The sequence below is a fragment of the Drosophila tropicalis genome, unplaced genomic scaffold, assembly GCF_018151085.1.
Source record: "Drosophila tropicalis isolate 14030-0801.00 unplaced genomic scaffold, ASM1815108v1 contig_883, whole genome shotgun sequence".
Classification (NCBI taxonomy): Eukaryota; Metazoa; Arthropoda; class Insecta; order Diptera; family Drosophilidae; genus Drosophila; species Drosophila tropicalis.
The window spans coordinates 2,238-26,193 of NW_027173380.1; the positions used below are offsets into that span (position 1 = coordinate 2,238).

General features: G+C 37.5%; 4 protein-coding genes across 4 annotated transcripts; all 4 read right to left on the reverse strand.

Moving 5' to 3' along the window:
• Positions 1-9,640: 9,640 nt before the first annotated feature.
• On the reverse strand, positions 9,641-13,541 carry LOC137586059 (uncharacterized). Its single transcript, XM_068302065.1, has 3 exons — positions 12,683-13,541; positions 10,755-12,621; positions 9,641-10,667 (listed from the first exon to the last, which is right to left on the reverse strand). Exons 1-3 carry the CDS (start codon positions 13,539-13,541, stop codon positions 9,641-9,643), a joined length of 3,753 nt encoding a protein of 1,250 aa, XP_068158166.1.
• A 99-nt stretch (positions 13,542-13,640) lies between these two features.
• Positions 13,641-14,258, reverse strand: LOC137586056 (uncharacterized). Its single transcript, XM_068302061.1, has one exon. The coding sequence runs from the start codon at positions 14,256-14,258 to the stop codon at positions 13,641-13,643; it is 618 nt and encodes a 205-aa protein (XP_068158162.1).
• LOC137586057 (uncharacterized) lies at positions 14,259-19,021 on the reverse strand. The gene is made up of 3 exons (XM_068302062.1): positions 18,163-19,021; positions 17,175-18,101; positions 14,259-14,575 (listed from the first exon to the last, which is right to left on the reverse strand). Exons 1-3 carry the CDS (start codon positions 19,019-19,021, stop codon positions 14,259-14,261), a joined length of 2,103 nt encoding a protein of 700 aa, XP_068158163.1.
• Positions 19,022-19,120: 99 nt separating this feature from the next.
• LOC137586058 (uncharacterized) lies at positions 19,121-19,738 on the reverse strand. Its single transcript, XM_068302064.1, has one exon. It carries the CDS (start codon positions 19,736-19,738, stop codon positions 19,121-19,123), a length of 618 nt encoding a protein of 205 aa, XP_068158165.1.
• Positions 19,739-23,956: the final 4,218 nt, after the last annotated feature.

The following is a 23,956-nucleotide window of genomic DNA, read 5'->3' on the forward strand; positions in this document are numbered from 1 at the left end:
GGGTGGCTATGCCCCTGGAAAAATCATATGATTTTCTATTGGGCATGGACTTCATTCAAAGGAATTTTGCAAATATTGATTTTCAAAACAAAATTTTTAAACTTAGCATGTTGTGGAATAACACATTAATAACAATATAAACATATTGTAGCAATTAGTTACAATATTTATGTGCGCAACATTCAAGTGCATTGGCCTCTTAAGTAACATGACCACCCATGAGTGCATGGTGCTGGACAATTGCTGTGTCAGCAAATATCACACGCGCGGCCGCGTTGGCCCAATATGCAATATGATACATCCTCACTCTACCGACATACATACATACTCTTATGTAAACATTTATACATTTATACATAAGTATGTTTATACATAAGCATACCGCTCCTCTGCCTGCATGACTAGCAGCGCAGCTACGCGGTCTTAGCTATAGTCAACAATTGTTATAGAATTAAGAATCATTCAATAAACTGAGCTCAGACCAAAAGGGACGATTGGTGTTCTTACTTCGAACCTACTACATGGCGACCGTGACAGTGGTCACCAACTGAGGCGTGACCAAAAGGAGCAGACCAAATCACAGTAAGTAGAGTGATGGGAAAAAAATCTGGTGTGGTCAAAAAGTTAAGAGCCAGAAAGGCACAGAAATTGAGGCTACTAAATAGCCCGCGGACTAATTGGAATACCTCGGTAGAATTACACGCCGAGGTAGAGTTTATAAAAACCCAATTAGAAGAAAGAAAAAATAAAACCACAACAACCAGAATCCCATACTCTACGATTCAAAACGTGGCAAAACCAAAAATAAAAATAAGTCCACAAACTGTGAAGGAACTACCGGAATTAAAAAAGGTCTGCCCAAACGACTGCGAGGGCCCATTATACTCGGCATACTGCGAGTATACATGCAAACATTGCATGTAAAACAAAGAATCAACAAATCTGGTGCGATGACCTGCACCGGAATCGCCTGAGCTCAAAGGCCCCGGACATCAGCAGCTGAGACTACAAGCGTGAAAAGCAGGCCGCTTTTTACGCCATCGATGGAGCATCAGCGTGCCAACCGGCGACGACCAGCTGATGCTAGAGGCTAGCCGAAAAAGATATAAATAAACTAATTATGCGCTGCGTCGCACATTTTTTTTGAGTGTACTGCGATGCACATTTTTTTTAATAGAATTAAAATAATCAATGTAAAATTGTGCGGCATTAAAAGCTGTCCAATTAGAGTGTGGCCTAAAAACCATACAGAAAAATAGGCAGGGATACTAATATAAAAAAAAAAGAGCCTTCAGCAAAAAAAAAAAAAAATTTTAAATAAATACTAATTAACTAAATTACAAGAAAAAAATTTTTTTTTAAAAAAAACCAAATTCCAAAATTTTTTTTTAACGATGGAATGTTAGACAACAGAATAAGCAAGTTTGATGATACATTTGATACACCCAATATGGGATTAATAGATACTAAAACAGTGGACTCCACTGCAAATGTAATCAATAAAATAGAGTCATCAAATGTAGATTTGAAACCAACAAATGCACTTTTATTAATAATTGTGGTAATAATGAGCGCATATGTGTTATATAAAGCATATAAACTACACAATAAATGTGTAACCAAAAAGAGCCTTAAGCCATGCTAATGATCTCGATAAGATCTAAATAACATATGCAACAATTGTAATAAAAATGCATTTCACAAAAAATTATTATCAAAAGGAAAAAATATATACATCAATATCCAAATAAAAAAAAAAAAAAAAAAAAAACAAATTTTTAAACATAACATATATATTGGTTGATTAAAATGAGTAAAATAGATGATTATTTTAGGAAGATAGTAGATAGGCATCCCAGAATAGTTTCCCATTTAATTGAGGTTTTTAGAAGCGAGCAAAGTAATTCTCCTCAACGCTCGATTTGTTTAATACAGATTAGGTTAGCCTATCTAGATATAACGGGAGAAGAATTCCCAGTAAAAGGTTGCACTTGGGTACAGATGGTTTCATCCTCCAGTACATATGTGTGTTGTTACACAAATGAAGGCACATTTTGCTTCTACCTGATGGATGAAGCTCAATAATAAGTTGTTGCAAAAATCAAGAAAAATATAAGAATAGAACAGATAGCCTAGATATAATATACAAATGGATCTAGTAGAACTTAAATATTTGAACAAGTATGTTCCATTCTTAGATTTCCTCACCAACAGAGGTGAAACCAATCCAAAATATAAAGAAATTAAATACTGGATTGTGAATAATAAAAAATTCAAATCAAGGATAGCCAACTTGATAGAAAGATCCATAGTAGAAGCGTATAATCGCCTAAAGCAAAAAAATAGAATTCTACCCAACTGGGTACATAAACTGTTTGAAGAACCGATAGAGATAATCGATCTCTCACGTGATTAAAAAAAAAAAAGAGAAAGACCACAAAAATAAGCTTTGAAGCATGGAATGGGAAGAATTATTTCTCCATATCCAAAATATTAAAGAGAATTTCAAGAAATCATATAAATGCGTTACACAAAATAGAAACATCCAAACTGAAACAATAAACAAGCACGCAAAAATTCTAGTTGATTCATTCAATGAAGCAAGAAATTTAGTGCATGTTAATAGAAAGAGCATAAGTAAAGCAAATTGGTCAAAGATTTCCAATCTACTGATCAAGTTACGTACAAACCTAATCTCTATAAAGACAAAATACAATCTTGATATATTTGTACCTACTGTCCTTAATTCACCCCTGAGCATAGACACCTGTAAAAAGGAAACAGAGCAAGAAGGTGAAGAATCTGAAACAAGCGAGGAAGAAATAGAAGAGAAAGATCTAAACGATCTAACAATTCCTGCGCTATTAACACTACCTGATATAGAAGCGTTGTCTGAACAAGACAACGAATCAGATTTGGACACCAATACAAGTGTAATAAACAAAACTGACAGGATGGCAGAATTAAATGCCCGAAGGGCATATATGAAAGATATAAACATAGCCATACCTGAATTTAATGGCACGAAAATGCAACTCAAAAAATTCGTAACAGCTCTGAGGTTGGTAGATATGATGAAAGGCGACTACGAAAGTATAGCAGTTGAGGTAATAAAATCAAAAATTAGTGGCCCAACACTATATGAAGTCGAAGAAGAAACTTCAATAGAAGCAATAATACAAAAATTGCAAGGCTTTGTAATTGGTGAAACATCTAAAGTTATAAAAGCCAGATTGAAGAGTACAACTCAGAAAGGTAAAACCCCTGACGAATTTACTTCGCAGATAGATAACTTACGCAAAACACTTCAATCTGCATATATCGAAGAAGGTATGCCTGCAGCACTTGCACTTAAGAATAGCACAGACGATGCTATAGAAGCAATGATTATAAATTGCGAACACAACAAAATTAAAAATATACTTGACTCTGGTAACTTCAAAACCATGGACGAAGCTATAGCAAAGTACCTACAAAAAAGTACTGAGATAGCAGGTAATACAAATACGGTTCTATTTGCTCAAAGAAACCGTGGTAATTACACTAACAAATATAATTATCGTGGTAGAGGCAATGGTCGTGGTTATTACAACAACTATAACAAAAACAATAACGGCCAAAACAGCAGAGGTTACGGCAGAAATAATAGCAGAGGGAATAGAGGAAATAACCGACAAAACAGAGGTTATAACTCTAATAATAGCAACGTTAGGGTAGCCCAGAATAATTCGGGAAACTCCCAACAACCTTTAGATACTCAAAAATAAACAATTACAAGGTTTACACCATCAGTCTCAGTCAAAGCACATTTGCAAGTTTCACTAACGTAGCAACAGGAAAAGAGTTAGTATTTTTAATAGACACAGGTGCTGACATATCCATACTAAAAGAAAATTCCGACAACTTCCAATATATTGAAACCAATCAAATAATAAATATACAAGGAATAAGTCAAGAAATAACAAAATCAAAAGGACTTACTTCCATAGAAATACAAACCTCTAAATACATAATTCCACACGATTTTCATATCGTAAATTTACAATTCGCTATTCCTTGTGATGGAATACTAGGTATCGATTTCATAAGAAAATATAACTGTCAATTAGATTTCAAGCCGACTGAAGATTGGCTTATAATTAGACCAAACAATTTACAATATCCCATATATGTACCAATAGCATACAGTTCTGGCAACAACTCCGTAGTTCTGCCAGCAAGATCACAAGTTGTCCGAAAAATTGAAATAATCTCAGTGGAAGACAGTATATTAATTCCGAACCAAGAAATTCAGCAGGGTATTTACATAGCAAATACCATAGCATCTTCTCAAAACGCATACATAAAATTTCTAAATACAACAAACACAAATCAAATAGTCAATATAAATAACTTGCAGTACGAATCACTTTCGAACTACGAAGTAGTTAAAACAAGTTCAGAAGATAGAGAGAAAACGGTATTATCGACACTCTCGAAGAATTTTCCACCACAGTTCAATAGCCAACTAACCAAATTATGCACACAGTATAGTGATGTGTTCGGTTTGGAAACTGAATCTATAACTACCAATAATTTTTATAAACAAAAACTGAGACTGAAAGATGATGAACCAATATACATAAAGAACTACAGAAATCCTCATAGTCAAAAAGACGAGATACAAAAACAAGTCCAAAAGTTAATAGATGACAAAATAGTTGAACCATCGGTATCAGCTTATAACAGCCCACTGTTACTTGTACCAAAGAAATCACTGCCTAATTCCGAAAAGAAAAAAATGGCGATTAGTAATTGACTATCGTCAGATCAATAAAAAATTGTTGTCCGATAAATTCCCACTCCCGAGGATTGATGACATTCTAGATCAACTGGGAAGAGCAAAGTACTTTTCGTGCCTGGATTTAATGTCAGGTTTTCATCAGATAGAACTAGAAGAAGAATCACGAAATGTTACATCCTTTTCAACAAACAATGGTTCATATCGCTTCACGCGATTACCATTTGGTTTAAAGATAGCGCCAAATTCATTCCAGAGAATGATGACTATAGCATTCACTGGACTTGAACCTTCTCAAGCATTCCTTTATATGGACGATTTAATAGTCATTGGTTGTTCTGAAAAACATATGCTCAATAACTTAACAGATGTATTTGAGAAATGTAGGCAACACAACCTAAAACTACATCCCGAAAAATGTTCATTTTTTATGCATGAAGTCACCTTTTTGGGGCATAAATGCACAGACAAAGGAATCTTGCCTGATGACACAAAATACGAAGTCATCCAAAATTATCCAGTCCCCCACGATGCGGACAGCGCTAGAAGATTCATTGCATTTTGCAATTATTACAGAAGATTCATAAAGAATTTTGCCGACTACTCTCGTCACATAACAAGATTATGTAAAAAAGATGTAAAATTTGAATGGACAGCTGACTGTCAAAATGCTTTTGAACATTTAAAATCGGCATTAATGAATCCAACTCTATTGCAATACCCAGATTTCAGCAAAGAATTTTGCATAATCACTGATGCGAGTAAGTACGCATGTGGAGCAGCCTTAACACAAAACAAAGAAGGACTCCAGCTACCAGTTGCATATGCATCAAGAGCCTTTACAAAAGGTGAGAGCAACAAAAGTACAACAGAACAAGAATTAGCAGCTATTCATTGGGCAATAACACATTTCAGACCATACATTTATGGTAGACATTTCACCGTCAAAACTGATCACAGGGCACTTACTTATCTATTTTCAATGATAAATCCAAGTTCGAAACTAACGCGAATGAGACTTGAATTAGAGGAATATGATTTCACAGTAGAGTATCTAAAGGGTAAAGATAATTATGTAGCAGATGCCCTCTCAAGAATAACAATCAAAGACTTACAAAATATACAAAACGATAATAAAATTCTGAAAGTCACTACCAGAAACCAAAGTAAACAGTTAAATTCCTGCGCAGGGAACGAAAAAGAAAAAGAGGATTTGCAAAAACAATCTCTTAATGCTTCTAAGCCCAATGTATATGACGTCATTGTAAATGACGAAGTACGAAAAGTAGTGACCTTGCGAATAACTGATTCTTTAACCACATTCAAACATGGCAAGAAAGTTATAGCAAGAATTGACATTTGCCATATGTATACCAATGGAATTCTCGACTTAGGTCAATTTTTCCAAAGGCTCGAAAAAGAAGCCGGTATACTCAACATAAGTCAAGTCAAAGTGGCACCGAGCGAAAAGATCTTTGAAACTGTTTCAATAGAATCTTTTAAAAATATGGGCAATCAAATTTTACAATCATTAAGAGTAGCGCTACTCAAGCCGGTGACCCTATTATTAAATAATGATAAACAAAAAGAAGCAATACTGTTTACGTTCCACGATGACCCAATACAAGGAGGTCATACTGGAATATTGAGAACTATGGCCAAAATAAAAAGGCATTATTATTGGAAAAATATGACACGAGATATATCTAAATATATAAAAAAATGTAATAGGTGTCAAAAAGCAAAGATAACAAAGCATACAAAAACACCGTTAATCATAACTGAAACGCCACAACAGGCTTTCGATAGGGTTATTGTGGATACGATCGGTCCACTCCCAACATCAGAACACGGAAATGAATACGCAGTAACTTTAATCTGCGACCTAACAAAATACCTTGTAATAATACCAATTAAAGACAAAAGTGCAAAAACAGTAGCGAAAGCTATATTTGAAGATTTCATTCTGCGGTACGGTCCAATGAAGACGTTCATTACGGACATGGGAACAGAATATAGAAACTCAATAATTGAAGATTTATGCAAAAACTTGCAAGTAAAAAAGATTACTTCAACTGCACATCATCACCAGACTGTAGGCACTGTGGAGCGAAGCCACCGAACACTCAATGAATATTTACGATCATACATTTCAGTTGACAAAACTGACTGGGATGTATGGATACGGTACTTCGCATATTGTTTTAATACAACACCCTCTATGGCACATGATTATTGTCCATATGAGTTGGTGTTCGGTAAAACTTCAAATTTGCCACAACAATTTAATAGTGTTGATAGGATAAATCCACTATATAACATAGAAGATTATGCTAAGGAATCAAAATTTAGATTAGAACAGGCTTATAAAAGAGCAAGAATTATGTTAGAACAGCACAAAGCAAAGAATAAGGAAATATATGATAGGAAGGTAAAAAATATTGAATTAGAAATAGGAGATAAGGTTTTATTACGTAATGATACGGGTCATAAGCTAGAATCTAAATATTTAGGCCCATACATCATAGAAGAAATAAAAGATAGGGATAACATTTTAATTACAGATACAAAGAATAAGAAACAATTAGTGCATAAAGATAGGTTAAAAATTTTAATCAATTAATATATATACATATATAAAACAAAAAAAAAATTTTTTTCAAACAATAAATATAAAACAAGAGAAAGAAATTTAAACAAATAAATTACCAACATTTAATGACACTATACATATACAAATATAATTTTACCACATGTATCATTAAACAAACACTCGAACATTCGAAAAAAAAAAAATATATAAAAAAAAAAAAAAAAAATCTTTTTAGAAAATAACTCCATATAATTACGTTATTTTTCTAAAGAGGGGGGATGTAGCATGTTGTGGAATAACACATTAATAACAATATAAACATATTGTAGCAATTAGTTACAATATTTATGTGCGCAACATTCAAGTGCATTGGCCTCTTAAGTAACATGACCACCCATGAGTGCATGGTGCTGGACAATTGCTGTGTCAGCAAATATCACACGCGCGGCCGCGTTGGCCCAATATGCAATATGATACATCCTCACTCTACCGACATACATACATACTCTTATGTAAACATTTATACATTTATACATAAGTATGTTTATACATAAGCATACCGCTCCTCTGCCTGCATGACTAGCAGCGCAGCTACGCGGTCTTAGCTATAGTCAACAATTGTTATAGAATTAAGAATCATTCAATAAACTGAGCTCAGACCAAAAGGGGTTGGTGTTTCGAACCTACTAAAATGCAAGTGAATCCCTTTCCTAAACAATCAGAAGATGTTTGCGTAATGGGAAGTAAGTGAAATTGATGTCTTAAGTTAAAAGAATAATATGAGGAAGATTAAGTAAAAAAAAAGAAAAAAAAAAAAAAAAAAAAATAAAAAAAAAATTAAAAAAGTAACAAATATAAATTAAAGACTTTCAAAATAAAGTAAGAAACGTTATGTTAAGAAGGGTAAAAAAAAAAAAATAAAAAAAAAAAAAAAAAAAAAAAATAATTTACATGGAAAACAATGGAATTATAAGAAAAAGCAAAAGCAAATATAGTTCTCCAATATGTGTCATACCTAAAAAAAAGTAGATAGCTCTGGAATTCAAAAGAGTATCGTATTTGTGTAGACTATAGGCGTTTAAACCAAGTAACCGTTCCAGATAAGTACCCAATACCTATCATGGACGCTGTATTAGACAAACTCGGTAAAGCTCAATATTTTACTACATTAGATTTAGCAAAAGGCTTATCACCAAATTTTAATGGGAGAACGTTTTATCTAAAAAGGCTTATGTTTGCGAAAGAATGGCCTACAATCATAGGAAATAACGAAGATATTGATCAAAGTCACTGTTTTCCACCGATCGTTCCTATGGGAGCTATTTGATATAGTCACCCGATCTTTATCAAATTCGACACAGTCATTAACAGATATATTAAATTAAGAAATGTTTAATTTGAAAACAATCGCGTTAAAAGTAACGAAGTTATTTACAAAAGTCACTGTTTTCGCCCGATCCTTCCTATGGGAGCAGCAATATGATATAGTCATGTTATTTTTCGTAATTTAAATATTGAACTACTCATTTTTCAAGAGTTTTAAGGTACATATACATATGTCATTTCGAAAAAATTTTCAGCGTTATAAATATGATAAGCACTCTAACTATGTAAAACTGAGAAATATAAATGTTTATGACATTTCCGTAAAAAGTAAAGGGAAGTTATTTATAAAAGTCACTGTTTTCGACCGATAGTTCCTATGGGAGCTATATGATAAATTCACCTGATCTTGATCAAATTTGGCACAGTCGTTTTGGGGAATTTAATAGCGCTACCACTCGGGTTTATCTAAATTAAACATTTTTTGGTTACTAAAAACAATATATCTCCACACAGTTCAAACTGAGATTACAAACTTTGTATTTGTTGGCAAACTGTTAGCGAGCAGCTTTATGCCAAGGCAGAAGCTCCGGTTTCATGAGTTTTTAATATTAATTTTAAAGCTGTAACGATCTGATGAACAATAAACCACTGTGTTTAATATCTCATAAGAACTTAACTTTATTTTTACTTCAATTTTGTTGAACTGTGTCTGCCACGGCTAGAACACGTCTTGATCGTTCGTTTGCTTGCTTATTACTAAATTTTCAATTCTTACGCAACTACGTAGGTCATATAGGTTTATAAAGAGTGACAGAGACAGAGCATACCAGACAGACGCCAGTATATTCTAGAAAACTTAAGAGAAAATACAAAAACAAAAGCATTGTGAGATGTGCAAGATCATTCATGAGTCTTTGCTTTGCTGCGTATAGCAATGCAAGTCAAATGACAATTGGTTCCTTAACATCCCGCCCCCCCTGAAACTCCGTTTCTGAACCCGGTAGGGCTGCAATCTTTGTGATAGGGCGAGTGACTTCTCCTGATTTGGTGAGAACCTGAACCGCTCTGACGAGGCCATCATCTCCTGTGAACACCTGAGTTACCCGTCCTAAGAGCCATGCCGATGGAGGCGCGTTAGAGTCCTTGATGAGTACAAGTTTACCGATCGCAATGTTTGGTAACTTGGTGGTCCATTTCGGGCGCTGTTGTAGCGATGTCAAGTATTCTTGATGCCAACGCTTCCAAAATCCTTGAAGCATTGCTTGAACATGCTGCCAGTAGCTCAATCGATTGGTCGGAATCTGCAAATAGCCGTCTTCAGGAACTGCTGTATATGTTCTGCCAATTAAGAAATGTGCCGGTGACAGGTAGGCAATTTCAGTATCCGATGCTGTGCACAATGGTCGCGAATTAACGACAGATTCTATTTGCGAGAGCAGTGTGTGCATCTGCTCAAAGGTGAGGACGTTGGTTCCTATTACACGTCGCAAATGCAGCTTAACCGAGCGTACTGCCGACTCCCACTTACCACCCCAGTGTGGTGAATATGGAGGAATAAAATTCCATTTGATGCCTTGATCCGCAAGGGCTTTTGAAACGACATCATTGTGCTCGCGTGAAGCGAGAAGCTGTACCATTTCGTCTAGTGCACGTTTTGCACCAACAAAGTTGCGCCCGTTATCGCTATACATTTGGGAGCACTTCCCACGACGAGCCATAAAACGTTTTAATGCCGCCAAGAATGTGTCGGTGCTGAGATCAGTGGCCAGCTCCAGATGAAGAGCTGAAGTAACCATACATACAAACAGGCAAATGTAGCCCTTTTCCTTCCTGGGGTTTCGTCCCTTGTGAACCTTCAACAAGATAGGTCCAGCATAATCGCATCCAGTATGCTCAAATGGAAAGGCTTGTCGCACTCGAACAGCCGGTAAATTGGCCATTAACTGATTTGCTGTGTGATGGCGCTGTCTAAAACAGTTTAAACACTCATGTGTGATACGTCGAATAAGGTTTCGTGCGCCAATGATCCAATATTTCTGGCGAATTATTACAAACATTGCTGAAACTCCTGGATGAAGATTGACCTTATGCTCATGTTTCAGCAGCAATTCCACAAGTCGATGTTGTTTCGGCAAAACTACTGGATGCTTGGCATCTGCAGGCAATTGCGACCTTTCCAAACGTCCACCCACACGTACAATTCCATCTTCGTCAACGAAGGGAGATAGTTTGCTTAAAATTGATCGTCGCTCCACCGATTGCTTCCTCAAAAGCAGCTGTCTATCGTCATTGAATTGATTTTGTGCCTGTCGTAGGCAAAACTTCCTTGCTCTGGTAACTTCATCGAACTTTAGAGGTCCTGAATATTTAGACTTGCTTGATTTGATTCGATGAACAAAGCGGAATACATATGCGACCACTCGAACCAGTCTGATCCAAGATGATGTCCTTCCGAGTAGTACCTCAAATGGGGAATCCTCAATATCCTTGGAAATGGTTGTCAAGATTTTGGTTTTGAACTCAAGTTCTGCTGCTGGCTTGAGAATTGAGCAGCAAGTTGGTGTTCTATTCATTGTCTCTGAGTATAGTGTACAGTCGTGCAGCCAAGATGGTCCCTTCCACCATAGATCAAAGTTAATTAAGTCACTCGCTAGCATTCCTCGTGATGCACAATCCGCAGGATTCTCTTTAGTGCTGACATGTCTCCAAGCGCTACGTGGTATGGTCTCTAGTATTTCTGCCGTTCGGTTGGCAACAAATGTTTTAAGTTTACAGGGTTGATGCGAAAGCCATGACAAAACGATTGTAGAATCGGTCCATGCGTGTATCTTAACATCCTTCTGGCGCAGACCAGACCTTACTGCTTGGAATAAACGAGCTAATAGTAGAGCTCCGCAAAGTTCCAACCGTGGCAACGACTTCTGCTTTAATGGTGAAACTCTTGTTTTAGCTGCAATGAGTGCCACTCCGATGCTTCCATCTAGGTGTGTCACACGGTTGTAAATGACAGCAGAGTAAGCCTTTAACGAAGCATCTGAAAATCCATGGAGTTCGATGTCATCGGGTTGATTGTCTACAAATCGTGGTATCTTCAAGTTCCTTAACGTGAAAATGTCCTTTCTGAATGTTTGCCATAAGTGCGCTTGCTTCGTTGGCAGTTCCGAGTCCCAATCCAGATTAAGCAGCCATAATTCTAGGAGCAGAATTTTAAACTTGATCACCACTGGCGCCAAAATGCCGAGTGGGTCAAAGATGCGTGCCGTGTCAGATAGCACTTGTCGCTTCGTACAAGTCATATGTTCCGATAATGAAACCTTATATGTTAGGACGTCTTCTCCAGGACGCCAATGCAGACCAAGCACCTTTGCTGCCATCTTTGAGAAATCGATTTCATTTCCCTCGTTGCTGTCAATTCGTTTACTATTCGAGACCCATTTGCTTAGCTCCAATTGTGCCCGTGACATAAGGAGTATCAGCTCTTCCTTAATGTCGAGCAGTTCTTGTTCGTTCATGGCTCCTGTCAGTACGTCATCGACGTAGAAATCATCCAAAAGTATCCTAGCCGCCCTTGGAAACTCGTATTCGTGATCAGTTGCTAGTTGTTCCAGCACTCTAACTGCCAGAAACGGTGCACATGCCGTGCCATAGGGGACTGTGGTCAACTTATAATGCTTCAATGGTTCCTCAGGGTCTTCCCTCCAAAGGATTCGTTGAAAATTCTGATGTTCGGGTTCCACTAAAATCTGTCTGAACATTTTGACGATGTCCGCAGAAAATACGAATCTGTGCATTCGAAAACGCAGACAAACGTTGAAGAGGTTGCGTTGTATACATGGGCCAATGTGAAGTGCGTCGTTAAGAGATCGTCCATCCCGATCTTGAAATGATCCATCGAACACCACCCGCAGCTTGGCGCCTATGACTGGATGGTGTGGAAAATAGAATGACTTCTTACATACGTTTGTGTCTTCGTCTGCAGCTACTTCCTTCATGTGACCCAGCTGGATATACTCTCTCATAAACTGAGTATATTTTAACTTCAAGCTGGAGTCCTTCATTAGACGACGCTCGACTGCGATAAAGCGCGATCTCGCTCCTTGGATCCGCAAATTGTGGGTTTTGTTCCTTGAAGGGCAAATCGACTATGTATCTTCCATTCGAGTTGCGGTTGTGGGTACGCCGGAAGTGCGTTTCGACCTTTTCATCCTCTTTGTTTACAGTTGTGTGTGATGGAACTTCCTCTAGTTCCCAAAATCTTTGCAGTAGTCCATCTATATTAACCGTAGTCAGCAATGACGTAGATGATGTTTGCAATCTTGAAGTGTATACCGATGTGATTACCCATCCAAATATGGTGTTAACTGCAATAGGGTGCCCTTGACCATCGCATAACTTCTCTCCGGTGAGAACTAACCAAATGCAATCATTGCCCAGCAAAATGTCGATTGAGGCGTTAGTTCTGAAGTCAGGGTCAGCCATTTGGTATCCCTTAAATACCGACAGTGATGAAGCATCAATGTTTTCACGTGCCATCGCTGATGCCGCTGGTGACTCCTCAGAAACCTGGCCTGAGTTGCCTTGGTGCTGCTCTGAGCTATTTTGCTGTGTAGAATGACCTTCAGAATGCAGCATAGAATGATGGCGGCGCTTGCAATACTTGCGAGAAGACTTCGAGCCACAAGCGCTTACTCCATGTCCAGTTCTCAAACAATTAAAACACATATGTTTCTCCTTCGCAAAGGTGTAACGTTGCTTGACAGTCAAGCTCTGGAATTGAGGACAAGCCGACAGTATGTGCTCAGTACTATGACATTTCATACAATTACCTGTAATGGCAAGCATGGTGCGTGCTTGCCTTTTTCCCTTTTCATCGCTCGGTTTGCTCGCTACATGATCGATAACTTGACTGAGCTCAAGGCGATCGCATCGTGAGTCCAAAAACTACTCTTCAATGGTAGGATTTTCGATATCTTGGCTTTTGTCGATCCATTCACGTCGGGTAGCCTCATCAACCTTGTTGATGAGCAAGTATATGAGCCAACAGTCACGGCCCGTTTGTCCAGAAGCGTCTAAAGCCCGAATAACATCACTGCCTCCGCAAGTCAGAGCGCGTAGCGATGATGAGTTTTGCCCAACAGCTTTTGGCAATGCGGTGAATGTGTCCATCAGTAAATTCACCAAGCAACGGGGCTTTTCATATCGATCACTCAATGATTTCCATGTAGTGACGTAATTTGCATCCACTACGGGCAGATGCTGGATGAGTATCGCTGCTTCTCCTATGACGCATGACTTAAGGTGATGAAACTTTTGGATATTCGTTAAAGTTGTCTTTCCGTGAATGGTACTCTCAAACAGGTCTTTAAAGGCATGCCATTCCTTGTAATCTCCACCGAAGGGCTTGATGTTGATTTTCGGTAACTCACAATCTCTTGGTGCCGCTGTTGCAACCGACTGTGAGCCTGACGAAGACGAAGATTGCTGTGGCGAGAGCAATCTCTCAACCAATAGTTGCTGCTGCTCCATTTGCCGTTGCTGGTGTTCCATTTGACGTTGCATCTAGAGTTGTAGTTGTTGCTGTTGATTCTGCATTTGTTGCAGAATTCCTTGGAAGAGCGAACCATCGTTACCAGCCGCGCCGATTTCTTCCAACTTGCCAGACGGAGCCAAGGCAGCTCGTAAAGCCTTAAGGCGGGCATTTGCTATTTCATATTTCTCCTCGTATATCCCGAAGTCTTCGGTAGGGTCCACATAACCCTCTAGTTTGTCGTATTTGGCCAATTCGTCGCCAGACTTCACGAACTCGTTCCACGCATTGGACAAAGTTTCCAATTTGGTGTCAATTGCGAAGACGTCGGCATCCTGTGCAGGATTCTCTGCATATCAATATATGCGGGTAATGGTTGTCTTCAATCTTCCTCTGGCCTTTATGAATGTTTTCATTTCCTCCATGATGAAATACCAAGAAATCTCCACTGCTTGTGTGGACCAAAAATTTCAAGACGCGTCTTTTTCCAGAGATGTGTTCCCTCACGATCTCGTCGATTATATCGATAACAGATACCGATAGGCGAGTGGCGCCACCGTTTGTCCGCGCTTTTTTCAATAAGCACGCGATTGTCTATTCGATAGTAGGCCAGAACTATCGACTACTAACTTTGAGGTTAACAATTAATTGCAACCACGTTGCAACAAATTATTAAGCAATGAGTAACAAACAAACAATGCCCAACGATCCGGCTCGAAGGACCAAATTATGATGAACAATAAACCACTGTGTTTAATATCTCATAAGAACTTAACTTTATTTTTACTTCAATTTTGTTGAACTGTGTCTGCCACTGCTAGAACACGTCTTGATCGTTCGTTTGCTTGCTTATTACTAAATTTTCAATTCTTACGCAACTACGTAGGTCATATAGGTTTATAAAGAGTGACAGAGACAGAGCATACCAGACTGACGCCAGTATATTCTAGAAAACTTAAGAGAAAATACAAAAACAAAAGCATTGTGAGATGTGCAAGATCATTCATGAGTCTTTGCTTTGCTGCGTATAGCAATGCAAGTCAAATGACAATTGGTTCCTCAACACGATCAATTTTCGTCCTTCATATAATTTAACTGCCGCCGTGTACAGACGTGTTTTTTAATGCACTCCGCAAAAATTGAGTGTAAAAAAAGACCGCGTTTGCAAAAATTTGTGTAGGGCTCTCAGTCGCCTCAGAGACGCCTATTTACAATCATATTGCTTGAATAGGGATTCCGGAGGAGAAGAATAATCCAATCTTCACTCGTTGAATTCAAAATAAGAACTGATTTTATTAACAAACGTATGTGTATATAAAAGAATTCTTAGACTCTAAGAATCGACAATTGTTCTTAAAAATGCTTACTCTAATGTTTATATTAATGCTTGTTTATATCATGCACAGCATTGGCGACTTGATATTGCGCCGTTGTTAAATCTTAAGTGCTTTTCCACAGATTGTGGACGCATGTTTGGTTTGGTTTTTTGTTTATTTCTTTGTTCAATCTGATTTGGTGAAGCCATTTCAGATGAACGCGATGTTTATTCTTAAACATTCTGCCAAAGGGCCGCCAAATGTGACGTTTTGGTTTTTGATTTAAATAGTTAGTTGTCTTATACAAATTAATTTTAATATTGTCATTAGTAAGATAACTGTTGTTAAAGAAGCATGACGAGCTACATGAGAAAAGTTAACCCTAGCAAATCAATGTTATCCTTCTTATAAACTGACTTCCTATTAATTTGTATGATTTACCAAATTTGTTTACTAATATCGCCCGATGCTTAACAATTTTTGTTTCGGGATATCTACCCACTCCTGATTTTTATTACTTTTTTGATTTTTAGCCTTTTTATACGGTGGAGACTTTGAAGACCAACAACTTCTACCTCTCGGCTTTTGCTCCACCGTTTTGACATTTCGCTGATAGCTGACCTTTGAGCGTTTATTCTGTTAAATGGTTTCGTGCGCCAATGATCCAATATTTCTGGCGAATTATTACAAACATTGCTGAAACTCCTGGATGAAGATTGACCTTATGCTCATGTTTCAGCAGCAATTCCACAAGTCGATGTTGTTTCGGCAAAACTACTGGATGCTTGGCATCTGCAGGCAATTGCGACCTTTCCAAACGTCCACCCACACGTACAATTCCATCTTCGTCAACGAAGGGAGATAGTTTGCTTAAAATTGATCGTCGCTCCACCGATTGCTTCCTCAAAAGCAGCTGTCTATCGTCATTGAATTGATTTTGTGCCTGTCGTAGGCAAAACTTCCTTGCTCTGGTAACTTCATCGAACTTTAGAGGTCCTGAATATTTAGACTTGCTTGATTTGATTCGATGAACAAAGCGGAATACATATGCGACCACTCGAACCAGTCTGATCCAAGATGATGTCCTTCCGAGTAGTACCTCAAATGGGGAATCCTCAATATCCTTGGAAATGGTTGTCAAGATTTTGGTTTTGAACTCAAGTTCTGCTGCTGGCTTGAGAATTGAGCAGCAAGTTGGTGTTCTATTCATTGTCTCTGAGTATAGTGTACAGTCGTGCAGCCAAGATGGTCCCTTCCACCATAGATCAAAGTTAATTAAGTCACTCGCTAGCATTCCTCGTGATGCACAATCCGCAGGATTCTCTTTAGTGCTGACATGTCTCCAAGCGCTACGTGGTATGGTCTCTAGTATTTCTGCCGTTCGGTTGGCAACAAATGTTTTAAGTTTACAGGGTTGATGCGAAAGCCATGACAAAACGATTGTAGAATCGGTCCATGCGTGTATCTTAACATCCTTCTGGCGCAGACCAGACCTTACTGCTTGGAATAAACGAGCTAATAGTAGAGCTCCGCAAAGTTCCAACCGTGGCAACGACTTCTGCTTTAATGGTGAAACTCTTGTTTTAGCTGCAATGAGTGCCACTCCGATGCTTCCATCTAGGTGTGTCACACGGTTGTAAATGACAGCAGAGTAAGCCTTTAACGAAGCATCTGAAAATCCATGGAGTTCGATGTCATCGGGTTGATTGTCTACAAATCGTGGTATCTTCAAGTTCCTTAACGTGAAAATGTCCTTTCTGAATGTTTGCCATAAGTGCGCTTGCTTCGTTGGCAGTTCCGAGTCCCAATCCAGATTAAGCAGCCATAATTCTAGGAGCAGAATTTTAAACTTGATCACCACTGGCGCCAAAATGCCGAGTGGGTCAAAGATGCGTGCCGTGTCAGATAGCACTTGTCGCTTCGTACAAGTCATATGTTCCGATAATGAAACCTTATATGTTAGGACGTCTTCTCCAGGACGCCAATGCAGACCAAGCACCTTTGCTGCCATCTTTGAGAAATCGATTTCATTTCCCTCGTTGCTGTCAATTCGTTTACTATTCGAGACCCATTTGCTTAGCTCCAATTGTGCCCGTGACATAAGGAGTATCAGCTCTTCCTTAATGTCGAGCAGTTCTTGTTCGTTCATGGCTCCTGTCAGTACGTCATCGACGTAGAAATCATCCAAAAGTATCCTAGCCGCCCTTGGAAACTCGTATTCGTGATCAGTTGCTAGTTGTTCCAGCACTCTAACTGCCAGAAACGGTGCACATGCCGTGCCATAGGGGACTGTGGTCAACTTATAATGCTTCAATGGTTCCTCAGGGTCTTCCCTCCAAAGGATTCGTTGAAAATTCTGATGTTCGGGTTCCACTAAAATCTGTCTGAACATTTTGACGATGTCCGCAGAAAATACGAATCTGTGCATTCGAAAACGCAGACAAACGTTGAAGAGGTTGCGTTGTATACATGGGCCAATGTGAAGTGCGTCGTTAAGAGATCGTCCATCCCGATCTTGAAATGATCCATCGAACACCACCCGCAGCTTGGCGCCTATGACTGGATGGTGTGGAAAATAGAATGACTTCTTACATACGTTTGTGTCTTCGTCTGCAGCTACTTCCTTCATGTGACCCAGCTGGATATACTCTCTCATAAACTGAGTATATTTTAACTTCAAGCTGGAGTCCTTCATTAGACGACGCTCGACTGCGATAAAGCGCGATCTCGCTCCTTGGATCCGCAAATTGTGGGTTTTGTTCCTTGAAGGGCAAATCGACTATGTATCTTCCATTCGAGTTGCGGTTGTGGGTACGCCGGAAGTGCGTTTCGACCTTTTCATCCTCTTTGTTTACAGTTGTGTGTGATGGAACTTCCTCTAGTTCCCAAAATCTTTGCAGTAGTCCATCTATATTAACCGTAGTCAGCAATGACGTAGATGATGTTTGCAATCTTGAAGTGTATACCGATGTGATTACCCATCCAAATATGGTGTTAACTGCAATAGGGTGCCCTTGACCATCGCATAACTTCTCTCCGGTGAGAACTAACCAAATGCAATCATTGCCCAGCAAAATGTCGATTGAGGCGTTAGTTCTGAAGTCAGGGTCAGCCATTTGGTATCCCTTAAATACCGACAGTGATGAAGCATCAATGTTTTCACGTGCCATCGCTGATGCCGCTGGTGACTCCTCAGAAACCTGGCCTGAGTTGCCTTGGTGCTGCTCTGAGCTATTTTGCTGTGTAGAATGACCTTCAGAATGCAGCATAGAATGATGGCGGCGCTTGCAATACTTGCGAGAAGACTTCGAGCCACAAGCGCTTACTCCATGTCCAGTTCTCAAACAATTAAAACACATATGTTTCTCCTTCGCAAAGGTGTAACGTTGCTTGACAGTCAAGCTCTGGAATTGAGGACAAGCCGACAGTATGTGCTCAGTACTATGACATTTCATACAATTACCTGTAATGGCAAGCATGGTGCGTGCTTGCCTTTTTCCCTTTTCATCGCTCGGTTTGCTCGCTACATGATCGATAACTTGACTGAGCTCAAGGCGATCGCATCGTGAGTCCAAAAACTACTCTTCAATGGTAGGATTTTCGATATCTTGGCTTTTGTCGATCCATTCACGTCGGGTAGCCTCATCAACCTTGTTGATGAGCAAGTATATGAGCCAACAGTCACGGCCCGTTTGTCCAGAAGCGTCTAAAGCCCGAATAACATCACTGCCTCCGCAAGTCAGAGCGCGTAGCGATGATGAGTTTTGCCCAACAGCTTTTGGCAATGCGGTGAATGTGTCCATCAGTAAATTCACCAAGCAACGGGGCTTTTCATATCGATCACTCAATGATTTCCATGTAGTGACGTAATTTGCATCCACTACGGGCAGATGCTGGATGAGTATCGCTGCTTCTCCTATGACGCATGACTTAAGGTGATGAAACTTTTGGATATTCGTTAAAGTTGTCTTTCCGTGAATGGTACTCTCAAACAGGTCTTTAAAGGCATGCCATTCCTTGTAATCTCCACCGAAGGGCTTGATGTTGATTTTCGGTAACTCACAATCTCTTGGTGCCGCTGTTGCAACCGACTGTGAGCCTGACGAAGACGAAGATTGCTGTGGCGAGAGCAATCTCTCAACCAATAGTTGCTGCTGCTCCATTTGCCGTTGCTGGTGTTCCATTTGACGTTGCATCTAGAGTTGTAGTTGTTGCTGTTGATTCTGCATTTGTTGCAGAATTCCTTGGAAGAGCGAACCATCGTTACCAGCCGCGCCGATTTCTTCCAACTTGCCAGACGGAGCCAAGGCAGCTCGTAAAGCCTTAAGGCGGGCATTTGCTATTTCATATTTCTCCTCGTATATCCCGAAGTCTTCGGTAGGGTCCACATAACCCTCTAGTTTGTCGTATTTGGCCAATTCGTCGCCAGACTTCACGAACTCGTTCCACGCATTGGACAAAGTTTCCAATTTGGTGTCAATTGCGAAGACGTCGGCATCCTGTGCAGGATTCTCTGCATATCAATATATGCGGGTAATGGTTGTCTTCAATCTTCCTCTGGCCTTTATGAATGTTTTCATTTCCTCCATGATGAAATACCAAGAAATCTCCACTGCTTGTGTGGACCAAAAATTTCAAGACGCGTCTTTTTCCAGAGATGTGTTCCCTCACGATCTCGTCGATTATATCGATAACAGATACCGATAGGCGAGTGGCGCCACCGTTTGTCCGCGCTTTTTTCAATAAGCACGCGATTGTCTATTCGATAGTAGGCCAGAACTATCGACTACTAACTTTGAGGTTAACAATTAATTGCAACCACGTTGCAACAAATTATTAAGCAATGAGTAACAAACAAACAATGCCCAACGATCCGGCTCGAAGGACCAAATTATGATGAACAATAAACCACTGTGTTTAATATCTCATAAGAACTTAACTTTATTTTTACTTCAATTTTGTTGAACTGTGTCTGCCACTGCTAGAACACGTCTTGATCGTTCGTTTGCTTGCTTATTACTAAATTTTCAATTCTTACGCAACTACGTAGGTCATATAGGTTTATAAAGAGTGACAGAGACAGAGCATACCAGACTGACGCCAGTATATTCTAGAAAACTTAAGAGAAAATACAAAAACAAAAGCATTGTGAGATGTGCAAGATCATTCATGAGTCTTTGCTTTGCTGCGTATAGCAATGCAAGTCAAATGACAATTGGTTCCTACAACGGACAATATTAATATTCAGCATGGTAGAAAAATAATAGAAGTAAGCCCAGCAGAAACAGAAATTGAAATCGAAATCAAAATGCAAAATAATATAAATAAAGGAACAGTAGGAATTTTTTCAGAAGTTCCAGACTCAGAATATTATAAGATACAATGTATCTTAATGAACATTTTTCACACTGTAATAATATAAAATTTTTTAAATGTACTAAGAGAGCTCAGGAAATTTCAAGCGAGGAAGAGTTACACAAACAAATAGCTATTTACCACACCAAAGATTCATTACATAGCGGAATAAATGAAGCTTTTAATTCGTTAAAGAACAAAATATATTTTCCAAAGCTAAGAGACCATATTCAGTTGATAATTTCAAATTGTAAAAAATGTAAGGAAATTAAATATGACAGAAAACCAATCAAACCTAAGTTTCAATTCACAGAAACACCGGATGTTAAAAATCAAATTATACATTTAGACATATTTCATATAAAACATAAATCGTTTGTTACAATCATAGACAAGCTCACAAAATTCGCAGTCGCTTATAATATAACAGATAGAAACTGGAAAACTAAAATGGAAATTATGATTGAACACTTTGCCAAATTCAATAAGCCACATAAAATAATAATGGATAATGAATTTCGATCAGAACAGATAAAACAATACTTAAACCAAGAACAAATAGAAATCCATTATACAAAGCCAAATTCACATACAGGAAATGCAGACATAGAAAGACTACATTCTACTCTCATTGAAATAATAGCAGGAATAGATGATGATTTATCAATTTCATCCAAAATGCAATTAGCAATAACAGCTTATAATAACCGTTATCACTCTACAATAAAATGTACACCAAATTATGCAAAAAACATAGAAGATGAGGAAAAACTAAAAAACACTATTATCAAGCACAAAGAAAAATTTTAAGCAAACAAAATAATACAAGAAGATTATGAGGAGGAAAGACAGGAAGGACCAATTAAAAACTATAAACGAGTTAGGCATAAGGATGAACCTTATTTTAGAATTACAACATTAAATAATATTCATCCATGTAATATAAAAAAGACCGTCAAAGCAGGAAAAAATTAATTTCCAACAAAATACAGATTGACATCCTTGAAACAAAAAAATTTTTTTTCTCTTATCCTCAGATTTTCATAATTTTTTACGTTATAATGTGTGTTCAAGGCAGATTACAAATTGAACCAATTCAATCAAATGCAGGATATGCACCTATACAAACTTATTCCACGGAAATAGTTAATGAAACAGTAATTATACTACACATTATTAATATCGACCCTTTAAATATTATAATAAATCAAATGGAGACAAACATTAAACATTTTAACATCACAGGAAAAAAAGGAGCTATTAGCCGAAATAAATCTAATTAGAGCTAAAATAAAATCCATAACCCCAAACAACAGAATAAAAAGAGGAATGTTAAATATTGTAGGAACAACATACAAATGGCTTTTTGGAATTATGGATGATGAAGATAGAACAGATATTTTAGATCACCTTAACAATATTGACCAAAACAACCATAATATTATACAAGACATGAACCAACAAATTGTTATAAATACACATTTTAATAAAACAATACACAACTTAGCAGAAACAATTAAACAAGACAGAACAATAATCAAGGACATACTTACAAGCATGGACAATCAAAATCAAGAAATAGAAATGAAAATACTTCATAATGACCAAATGGGGAAATTAAAAAATATAGAATTCAAAATAAATTATATTCAGGAAAACATAGCATCAGCAAAAAATAATATAATCGTACCAGAAATTTTATCAGAAGAGGAAATAAATAAATTTGACATTGATTTTTATAAATTAAAGCTAATCCGTATGGGCATTTTAAAATATAAGAATAATTGCATCATAATCGCAATTAAAATCCCAAAATCATTTATAACCATAGATGTCAAGTTAATTATTCCTATACCAAATATAGATTATATACAAATAGACCAAGAAAATCAGTTAATTGTAGAAATAAATAATAAAACATTTACATATGAACCCAACAAAATTTTAAAAGAATTAAAATTAAGTAAAAGTTGTACCATTAATAATAATTGCAAATTTATATTCAACAATATAACGAGTATCGAAGAAATTGACGATGATACAATTATAATCAAAAATGCCAAGAATACAAAAATATATCAAAATTGCGATAAAAGAAATATTATACTTAAGGGAAGTAACTTAATTCAATTCGGTAACTGTAAAATTCAAATTCTAAATGAAATATTTTTTAACGAAAAAAACAGAATTTCACGAAAAATTTTTTTATCCAACAGAACTATTGAATCAAACCTATAAAAACACAATTAACTTTGATCATGTAACAATAGATAATTTTGACAATTTAAAAGAAATCACAGAACTTAAATACGAAAAGAAAATGACAAATGGCATATTTTTAACACTTTTTATTATTATTATTATATGTTTATCCATTTATATACATATATACTGTAAAAAGAAAAATATAAACATTAATGTAAACAGAATTCAGGAGAATTCATACTCTCAGAGGGGAGGAGTTATGCCATTAGCAACACTTCCTATAACAGCCGACCCAAGAGGTCTACACTCCACATTAATGTAAACATAAACAATACCACTCCATTAAACATAGAGTGTCACAAGATAAGTGACAAGTTCCCTAAACATAGAGTGTCACAAGATAAGTGACAGTTTCCCTAAACATAGAGTGTCACAAGAAAAGTGACCAGAAGAAAACATTATAAACACTTAGATGTAAGCCAAACCAGAATATGATTTTATTCAATAAAGCAGTCTTGATTTAACACTCAACCAGAACAGACTCAATCTTAATTCGCGTGTTCGTCGCACTTTTTGATGTTGAGACTTTGCAAACATTGTCGAATATGTGGTGTGTGACGGGGTGCGTACGTGAAGAAAGGTTGACGCCTGCCAGGTTAAAGATTTTGCCATTGCAACATTAATGATTTTTATATTCATATATAATAATGGAAAGTTTTATTTCTATTAAACAAGTGATAAGAGAAAAATTTAAAACAAAAACTTTGCTTATTTTATGTAACTTAATTTTTGAAAATTATCGTTTCTCTGCTATATCTTAGTACCTTTATATATTATATATAACCAATTTTAAA